The sequence below is a fragment of the Polyodon spathula genome, chromosome 30 (assembly GCF_017654505.1).
Source record: "Polyodon spathula isolate WHYD16114869_AA chromosome 30, ASM1765450v1, whole genome shotgun sequence".
Lineage (NCBI taxonomy): Eukaryota > Metazoa > Chordata > Actinopteri > Acipenseriformes > Polyodontidae > Polyodon > Polyodon spathula.
This window is the reverse complement of record NC_054563.1, coordinates 8,321,102-8,331,769: the sequence shown is the minus strand read 5'-3', so window position 1 is coordinate 8,331,769 and position 10,668 is coordinate 8,321,102. Positions and strand designations below refer to the sequence as shown.

Genomic DNA, 10,668 nt, shown 5'->3' with positions numbered 1-10,668 from the left:
AATTCTGCATCAGATGCAACTATTGAAATTATGATTAGATACGAACGGCTTTCTGGTGACATTTGAATGAGGTTTAGTGCTGGTGTTATGCTATCTTCCCAATTATAATTAGGAAGTCTAAGGCTACAAGGCAGTCGTGTGGATATCTAAATACCATTACTGCCTGTCATGCATTATTCCCTTCCTATGGGCAACGCCCCTCTACATAGATCCAGGGGTCAGGGAGCAATTTCAAAACCTTGCTCACATCTCTTGGCCCGTTTGTTATGGTTGCCATCTTGTCACGTTTAGAGTGTAAGACCCTTTTTCTCACACTTTCCAAATGAACTCGGTTCAGTTTATTTTCCTTTCACTTTGCACTGCAACAAACAAACCATGTGGAAATATGAAGCAGTCATTTTTTAAAAGCGTAAATAAGCATTCAGTGATATCTGTACTTAGGATTACCTGAACTGAGTGGTAACCTGGTCTTACCAATATCAACTTGCTAAACAAATCCCTTGCTTTTATCATGAAATAATTCTGATACAATATTGACCCCAGGGTTTGCTAAAGTAGTTCTGATTACAAGTTAAGATACTACAGACATAATACAGCAGACAGGTAGATTTAGTCAGGCTGTGATTCTTGTATTTAAATTTTAATCAACTACTGTGCTAAACAGCTGCCTGTACTTGGATTTTTTCTGATATCGCTTGGGGGATTTTTCCTGGAAAATTATAAAAAAAGGCTACCAGAATTGCAGGAGACTGCTGTTGAGCTTTGGGGTGGTTCAAAGCGATGTGTTCCTAAATATTGCATTACTCAGAAGGCAGCTTCACAGCGGTGATCTTGTTTTTGCAATTTATTTATTTATTTATTTGTTGCTTTATCTTTCTTCGCAGCAGGCCTCCTCTGCTGATCTAATGATTAGAAACATCCTCCTAAAGCACGCTGGGTGGTATGGCTGCCGGGTTCAAACCACTGCCGACTCACTGATGTCAGAAGCTGAGCTGCTTGTAAGAGGTGAGGTTGTTATTTAATTGTTCTCTGTGGCGGACAAGAAGAAAAAATATGGTGTTCATAAAATCTCTTATGCATACACAAAACCAGTGAAAACTATTTTTTTTGACATTCTTGGTCTGTTTTAAAGTGTTACAGAACCCTTGCAAAGTTCACAATACGCACATTACTTGAACTGTGTCGTGTCCCGTGTTGTACATACCACATTGTTATATTTATAAACATATTGCCACATTTTTAATCACACATCAATCAACTAGGCGATACATTTCTCAACATTGACTCAAACTGCATTCATCAGGAGAAAAAAAATCTTTTAAGGATTGCATTGTTTCCAGATACACCACTCATTTCAATCAGAGCACTAGCATAGTTGCAGGAGGGAGCATGGACTGGATACACCACGATGTTTAGAAGAAAAAAAAACATTTCTTCTGGCAAATGTTCCTGCAAATGAATGAAAAATGCAATTCCCCAGTTTACTTACCTATATGTGGATTTTTTTTCTTTTTTTAACTATCAGGTATGTTGAAAAAAAAATAGCTGCGCTAGAACAATGTAAAAACTGCAGGGGGTTCTGTAGCACTTAATGATTCATTACAAAAAATGTATATTTTACAACCTTGAGAGTTCCATCTCATTTTCAAGGATTATTGACATTTTTTATTGACAAGTTACTTTTAATCAAAGCATCCTATTTCAGTTCTTTATTGACAAACATGGGCCTGTGAGAAGAAAAATTAAAATACTGCCACCAGCATTCCCAAAGTACCTGACCCTGTCTGCATAATGAACATGCCATTTTCAGAATTGTGAGAAAAGGTAGCGCTAGTACACTAGCATTGTGTTAAAATGTCAATGAGGCAACAAGCGTTTCTTAAAAATTATAAACCAGCTGTGGGTTTTGGTCTTTCTAAATATGTGATTGGGCCAGCTAGTTAAGTCCTTGATGAAACCTTCTCACTGAAGTAATAAAAATGTGCTTGACTTTCTACTGAGCTTGAAAAAAAGCACCTTTAGCTTTCAACCTGTGTAGCTTCACCCAGCTGGAGAATAAATGCGCAGTACCTTCCCAGAAGTCTAACTGCATTGATTTTCACTAGGTGTACCAGCTGTCTGCTTCTCACTTACAGCTGTTTTTTTTTTCTAAAATCATTATGCCGTTTCAATGGTAACAGATTTCTATGAGGTTCAATTATTTCGGATGGCTGCAACAAACATATGTTAGATTGTTTTAAATAGAGTGAGGTCTGCCACAGTGCTTTGAATCGTGCTCAATAAATATGGCTGCAGGCCAGTTCATAACATTAGTGCCCAAAAACGAGCTGTGTTCTTCAGCTTGCATATTTAAGACCTAATTTTAAATTTGGTTGATAAACACTGGAGACCTTGGTCAAGACCTCTTTATACAAATAACATAGATGTTACACTCAACAAGCCATAAGTTATATCAATTATTTACCAATTATGTGACAACTGTCATTTTGTGCACAGGGTGTAATTTGTGACGCAGATAGTGAATCTGTGACTTAGCTTGTTATAAAACAACTCTGGTTACTTCTACTTAGTAAATTTTGAATTTTAAAAAAGAGGCCAGAGATCAGTGAAAATACAAACAAAGTGTATTAACTGCTTTATTATTTAAAAGAAAGACAGAACATTTTTTTTAGAACAAGTAAAGATGAATATCAAATCAATGCACAGTACAGTATGATACTATATAAGACTATGATTAGAATATGATTATATATAAGAATATGATTATACAGTTTTCAAAGGACCTGTCTATGATATAGGTAAGTCTTTTGACAATACAGGTTGGTGTCAGGTCAGTGGGCTGTGGAGGCAGAGCTGTGCTTCACTTAAAAAGTGTGAGGCTTTTTATTGCCATGAAGTCTCAGATTAGTGCAATGGCTTAAATACACACACTGTTCAGATACTACAGTATTATTTCAGAAAATATTGACAAATAAGACACAAATGGCACAATGTTTGTTTAAATGAACACATGAGTTTTTAAATATACAGCTATGGCCAAAAGTTTAGCATCACCTAGAATTTTAGGACTGAGCCATAATTTTAAATAATAAACTACATGAACATCATTTAGATCTTTTAACATCATGTAATCAAAGAAAGTATAAAATGATACCGCAAAAGTCTACTGGATGCCTGTAACAAAGTGCCCGCCCCTGTGTATATTATCTGTTATGTGTTGCGTGTGGTGTGTTTAAATGTTGGTGTATAGACATTGGTACACGGGATATAAACGGGTCTGTGTAACATGAGTGTTTAAAAAATGTATATGTGTATTTAGGCACGAGGATTGCACAGCACTTCACGTGCAAGTAAAATGTAGTAATATGTGAGCACGGGGAATTGCACTTTATTAATTCACGTGCTGGGATTCAAGTGAATAATTAATTGGTAATTGAATCCCAGCACAATAGTATATATAGATGCACGTTGTCACATACTGGGGTTGGGTGTTCGGTGAGCGGAGAACGGGATTGGAGACGGAGGAAATTAGTATAGTAGTAATAATAATAATAATAACAAAGTATCTGCTCACCGTGTTTGTCAGTGTCTGTCCGTGCACCGTTTTGTTAAGTTTAGTCTGTTTTTTTGTTTGTCTATTTATTTTGGCGTAGAGTGCCGGGTCCTGTGTTTTCGTGTTTGTTTAAACCTTTTATTTTGTAATAAACCGGCGCCAACAGGCGTCTTCATCATTTCATTTCATCCGTCCTGTGTTTTGTGTATTTCATTCCTTTTCCTGGTTCTGACGCCGCCCACTTGGCCGTCTTTGTGACAATGCCATAATAATTTGAAATAAAATTTTAAAATAATTTGGTCAGCAATGTATGCAAATATTTGTGGGCATGTGACATGTCAACTTTACCTTTATTATATGAATGAAAGTAGTGTGCATTTATGGGAAAGCTAAGTGATATTTATGACTTTGCAAGGAGCATGATAGGGGGTGCCTATGCAACTGGCTCATCCCTCAATGCAGTGGCTGGTCAGAAGCAGATCATGCAGCATATTGTTACAGGCAAGAGACATGCTACATTGTCCCAAATAAAAAATACAAAACCTTCATCACTGGACAAGACATGCCTGCTTCAATCGGTTTCATTACAGTAAGGTCATTCTCTCTTTGGCCGGTCAGTTTACCATATAGAACTCAGCTATGCTTGGACTGAACTGCACCCCATTTTAAACTTTTAGAGACATCAGTCTTTTAATGAGCGTCATTAAAAATGGACAAGGAAAAGATACCAGAAAGGGATGGAAAGGGAAATTGCAACAGAGCAAAGGATATCTAGTTAATTAAATTAATTAACTAACTAATTAGGTTTGAATAATTTACAGTGTATGAATTCTTATGCAGTCAGACACATCAATTACAGAGATTGACGATCACCACCACTTGATCATCTAGGCTTCACAGAAGATAGTAGTTATTTCATCTCCCTTCGTCCAACACAGAAGGCAGTAAAAAAATATATATATATATATATATATATATATATATATATATATATATATATATATATATATATATATATATATATATATATATATGCATGTGCTGAATGGTGGTTTATGTTATTGAAATTGAGGTCTGTCAGCTTTATAAAAAGTAATTAGTGGTCTCAAATTAGCATTACATTGAGAATTTGTTTTACAGGATTGAAATAGTAGATGTGTTTGTGGAGCTGTGAGAAACAGCTTTAACTGTAGACACTAAAACTCATACTGAAATAATGAGTAAGATTAACATTATGTTAAAAAAAACTAAACAATTGGTGACATGTGGGATGAAGATGTGTTTAACTTTCCCCCCTGCCTACAGGACATGTTGATGGATTATTAAACGGTTGTGCTCCAACAAAATTAATAGTTCAGCAGTCTGTGTGAGAAAACAGAATTATTTTGCAGGCTGCTATGGAAGAATTAAGTTAATTCGTTCATAGAGGGTAAACTGTTTATAATCTCTGTGTGTAATGAAAGATATAATGTTTTACTATCACTTCGGTTGTTTTGTGTAGCTGCTAAATACGACACTTGAATTAAATACTCCAGTATTGCAAAAGTTACCATGCAGTTTCATGCGTGGAATGCAAGCGAAAGGAAGGCTAAGTGTTTTATTTGTGTTGTTTGTTTTTCTTTACAGTTTGTTAACTGGGATAAAACTGTAAACGTGTAATATCCCTCCAAAGCAGTATAGTATATTTTTAGATTGTGAAGGAACAAAAGGACACAGTGGCTCAACCACCCTTTCATGTCTTTAGACCTGGCATTCACAAGTGAAATGAGTACGGTGACCTCCTCAGCAGACAACAGACCTCATCAGTAAACCATCAACAACTGCCGAGTCATTGATTTACAACAAAACGTTTAATAATGGAGCGCCATGTTACCTATCTTTTGATTTAGATAAAGTTACAGTGGTGGATTCCTTTAATATCTCTAGTGATGGAGTGCCATAGAGAGGACTCATACAATAGTCTTTCCAGAGTAACGCTCTCAAGCACTGGGGAGAAGGCCTTCATGAGATTGCTTCATCTGATACCTGTGGATGTAGATTCCAAAGGGCCTTGAAGGTCAACAGGAACACAACTGGCCTGTTTCTGCTTGGAAGAGGCCCATGGCCTGTATATTTCAGCTTTATTCTATTAAAAATGGAACGGTTTTACAGTTTTGTCTATGTATTTGTTTATTTTATTCATTTCTAGGTCCTCCAGGGCCCCCAGGGATTGTGATTGTGGAAGAAATCACCGATACCATGGCAACACTCTCTTGGAGTCGTGGGGTAGATAATCACAGTCCAATCAGCACCTATAATTTACAGGCTCGGAGCCCTTTTTCATTAGGATGGCAGACTGTGAAAACAGGTAATCAATAATAGCCTGGAGACTCAGGTTACCACAGCACCAGTGCAAATATTCTTGGATACAGTAGATACCCGTTCAAATGCAGTCCAATGAGAGTGAGTTGAGTTCTGGGGTCAAACACAGGTGAGCACAAAGTTAGAAAAATAAAAATTGGAACAAACATTGCACAATGACACACACTGACCGATGCCTTGTAAAGCGTTTTGAGATCCTTCAGTGAAGGCAAAATAAATCTCTACAGAATATATGTAAAAAATAGACATGTTCATTTATTGCAGTGAATTCTTTATTAAATAAAACTATATTGCAGGTTTTCACTTGTATAGTGGGGCAAGGAACTGAATATAGATTTCTTGCAGTATTCTCATCTGAGGAGCGTTATTTTATTAGAATACCACAAACTTGTAAACATATCCTTAAGAAGTAATCTATTAAGACTTGACAGCTTTTCCATGGAAGCTAGTTTATGGTAATGGTAGAGGAACTATGTTTACTTTCATGAGCTGCAAAACCATAGGGTGCCTTGTATAACACTTAGATTTCATCAGAAATTGTATATTTTGTTCACAAAATAAGGGCTCTGCAATTTTGAGTGTTCGGCTTTGCGAGGACCTTTATTAACAGATCTTTGATATAAACCTGGATTCATTTTTAAAAGTGCCAATCCAGATTTATTTATTTATTATTTTTTTTAGAATGAATCAGATTATTGGCACTTTAATCAAGCCTTAGTACATAAATAAAAAAAATAAAAACATTTTAAAAAGCCTATCAAACTGCGTGTTAAAAATGTATTCCAAGTTAGGATAAGTGGTACAAAATTATACTATGTGTCAGTGGTACATCATTGTGAGAACAGATTTGCTACAATGAATCAGAAATAAAATTCCACTTTAATCTTTTGAAACATTGTGTGTTTGTCTTGCAGAGCCGGATCCTGTCACTGGAGATATGGAATCAGCTGTGGCAGTAGATCTGAACCCCTGGGTAGAATATGAATTCCGGGTGGTAGCGAGCAATGGCATTGGGACAGGAGACCCAAGTGCCCCCTCTAGGGTTGTCAGAACCAATGAAGCAGGTATATATTGTATTTTTAAAAAGCAATATCATAAGTGGGCCATTCTCTTAAACCACCCTGTAGTGTGGAGAATGAATAAATAAATAAAGGTAAACTCTCAGATTTTGGCAGTCAAAATGCATTTATTCACTGGCTGGCATCCCATGCTTTTCTAATCTTTGAATCATGCATTGCAAGTGTGCATACTGTACTGAACACACAATTCACAAAACTGACTCATATTCATAGAGCAATTGGTAGTGGTATGAAATCTCACAGTTCTCTTAACTAATGCATTCTTTGTGTTGTTTAGATTTGCTTTGTGTATTGTTTTCTGTTTCAGTCATCATATCCTGGTGAATTTTTTAAAAGTTTAAAGCCTCGGGTGGCCTCGGTTGAGCTCTCAGAAACATGTCTAATTTCTAGTACACCTGTTAACCAGAGTTTAACCCTTTACCTGCCCCTCCATGCAACATTGCCCACCCTGCTTTGCACCAAGATCATAGAAGACACAGTGTCACCCTGTTATAGTAAGCAGATTGATACAGTAGATTTTTATTTCAGTCATGGACCATTTCAGCGGTTCAGCCTTTGCCTGGCAATTATTCCAGCTACTTTACAATACACTGCTGTTCTAGCACTGTCCTATGAGTTCCAAACAGGCATGACTTTATCATTGCATTTTTATAAGGCAACACTGCATGATACTGTCGCTGTGTTTATTCGTGCTATAAGGAAAGTCTTTAAAAAGGAATTTCTCAAATATGTCAGTTTTGTGAAGTTTGCAGCCTGACAAATGGAAAGCAAGGCATGCATACTAGATTGGAGGGTCTGGCCTTAATACAACTATGTATGAACTGAGTTTCAAGCTGTTGACGTGCATTTCTTTATCAGGAAATCGTAGTACATGCTGTTTTGGTTTGTACTTGACTTTGTTATGGTGGGAAGGTTTGTAGTGCAAAATGTGTGTGTGTGTGTGTGTGTGTGTGTGTGTGTGTGTGTGTGTGTGTGTGTGTGTGTGTGTGTGTGTGTGTGTGTGTTTAAAAGTGTCAGTTTTCTATTTTTTATATTTAAAAGGTGGTGGTGTTTAGGTGAACTGAATAAACCAAACTGAAACTTTTAACAATTGTATTGTGAACTTAGTGTAATTCGGGAGGCATGAGCGAGGGCTCCTCCCCCTATTTCCTTCCTACCAATAACATCTGCTATAACCCCTATTTAAACCCCAAGCCATGACTTTGCTCTCAGTCTTGCGTTTTTGTTTTCTACCATCCTCCCCTCCTCCCCCACTACGCTTTCCTCCTCTATTCTGTCACTCCACCTCAGCAACTGCCACTCCACCTCTACTATGCTCTCCCTCTGGGGGTAAGAGAAGCTCACTCCCAAACCTTGAAAGCCCAGCCACTGCTGGCTTCGTCCTCCGCGAGGAAGGTTCTCAGCGAGACAAGGGGGGTCCCCGGCCAAATCTATCTCTCTGTCATCTTCCCATTTTCTCACCTCTAGATTCCCCTTGGGGGAAGTAGTGGTTGCTTCCCAGCCTTGGAGACCGATTGGTTCAGCCTCACCTTCACGAGGGCAGCTCTCTGCAAGCCAAGGGGAATCTCCTTACTCTTCTCTAAGTCATAACGCACATCTCTGCTATTATCAATTCCCGAGGTCTCTTCCTCCTCGTAGCCCTCCATCATGTCCAGTGAATCCATAATAATTCTGTGTAAATCTTGGTAGCCTCTCTTTTATAGTCTGTAATGTCATCAGAACCAACCTCAATGTGACTAAAAACTAATCATTTAAAATCTGGTGTTATTTATTCTGTATGTAAATATAGGATGTCAGTCTCTCATCTGACAGACAATTCAAACTGTACACTTTCTATTTGCATAAGGTCTGTCCATTGACCAAGTTACGGCAGGTGTTTTTAAATTCTTGAAATATCTCAAAACCATTCAATGAGGGTCTCAAAAGTAACCTGTAGCAAAGTTCTTTGGATGGATTTTTCCTGAGAGAACGATGTTAATAAATTAATAAATACAAAAAAAATATATATGTGGTAAGTTTCTTTCTTTCCACAATGGGCCAGGTGATAAAAACTTGTTTTTGGGTTGGCTGTGTTCACGTTATACTCCAGAGGTCAGCCCCTATTACATTTCTAATTGGCTGAGAAGATGAAAGTAAGCTGGTAGCATTAATTTAAACATGTTGGGCGTTTGAGTTAAAACAGTTAGGCAGTTTGTGCCTGGAGGCTTAGCGCCAGATACATTATCTATTCATGAAAAGCACGTTCCCAGCCTTGCACTGCACTGAATCAGATACATGCACAAGAATATGAACAGCTCATTTACCGGGCTTCAGCCGAAAGGTCCTACCACTTAGAAAGTGACAAAATTGTCAAAAGACATTTTCTTAGATTGTTAAAAGTATTTTTATTTTTTTTCCAATTTTATTCCTTTTTATTATGAAAAATGACACACATTCCAGAACTGATGTTGATAAATGTAGGCTTTTATATATTGTTTAGACAGGGCTCTGATAAATAAGAATCTCTCTATTTAAATTTCTCAACAAGACACAATAATTTACACACCAAAGAAGAAATAAGTAAGCCTAAATAATAGAATTGAATACGATCGATGATGTTGCTGCATTTAATGTTATTATCCTCTGCAGTATCAATTTAGCTCCATGACATTTCCAGTAAACAGTTTCTTTACAAAGTAAGATACAAGACCATCTTTAGTTGAGGACCTTTGAGGTTATCCTGTACTCTTTTTTTCTTCATCGTTGGCTTCGCAGATGACCTCCATTATTTTATAAAGTTGGCATGTGAGGTCATATCATTTTTTTTTCTTTGCAGTTCCATCAGTGGCCCCAGCAAATGTGAGTGGGGGGAGTGGCCGGAGACATGAACTGGTTATAACTTGGGAGGTAGGACATGTCTTGTGTTGATTGGATGTTTTGTTGAGAGCGGTAATGTTAGAATTGTCTGACACTTGTTATGTAATTAAAACCTTGATTGCCACCCATTATATTATTTTTCCCCTCTAAGGTCTTAAAGGTAATTGATTACTTTTACTCTGACATTTATTTTTGATTAACAACTCAAGTGACTATAACTGCCAACGTGATTCCCTTCTATCATTATCTCCTGTCAGTTCAAGTTTGCTTCCGTATGGGTCAGAGTGTTCCAATGTAAACAAAGCAAGGCCATGTCTACATATATGAGCCGCTATGGATAATAATCACTTCAGAATATCACGACCAAGCGTATTGAATAAAAGGACATGTACGTCATCTAAACTTTAAAACATGTGGAGGATCAGCTTTGAACTTGCTTCATAACGGGGTCCTGTACTACCCTAGGTATTATAACACATTTTGTATCTTCAGTAACCATCTCTAAATAGCGAACATTAGAAAACTATATTGGAGAAACACGATTCATATATCATTTGAAGTTTTTTTTTTTTTTTTTTTTTTTTTTTAATTACTTAGTGTGTGGGTATGCTGGAAATGAACTATGCTCTCCTTGGAGATCCTGTTATTTGGCTGTGAAATGTTTTAGCTTCATGCAAGTGAATGGTGAAAATGGAAAAAAAAAAAGTTAATTATTCCAAATGGGAAGCATTTAGAGGTGCTGCTGCAACAGTACCTTTGTGTAAAATTAAGACGAGACAAAGCAGACGGGTGGAGTGCAAGGCTTGTTGTTGCACATTG

At 37.2% G+C, this 10,668-nt stretch overlaps 1 protein-coding gene across 1 annotated transcript in view; it reads left to right on the top strand.

Moving 5' to 3' along the window:
• The window catches only part of LOC121302615 (contactin-5-like), a 21,000-nt gene that overhangs the window by 2,554 nt on the left and 7,778 nt on the right, over positions 1–10,668 (top strand). The window contains exons 2-5 of the mRNA XM_041232618.1: positions 885–1,005; positions 5,742–5,900; positions 6,829–6,978; positions 9,809–9,879. Of these exons, the coding sequence (XP_041088552.1) occupies positions 885–1,005; positions 5,742–5,900; positions 6,829–6,978; positions 9,809–9,879 (501 nt within the window). The remainder of the gene's footprint in view (positions 1–884; positions 1,006–5,741; positions 5,901–6,828; positions 6,979–9,808; positions 9,880–10,668) is intronic.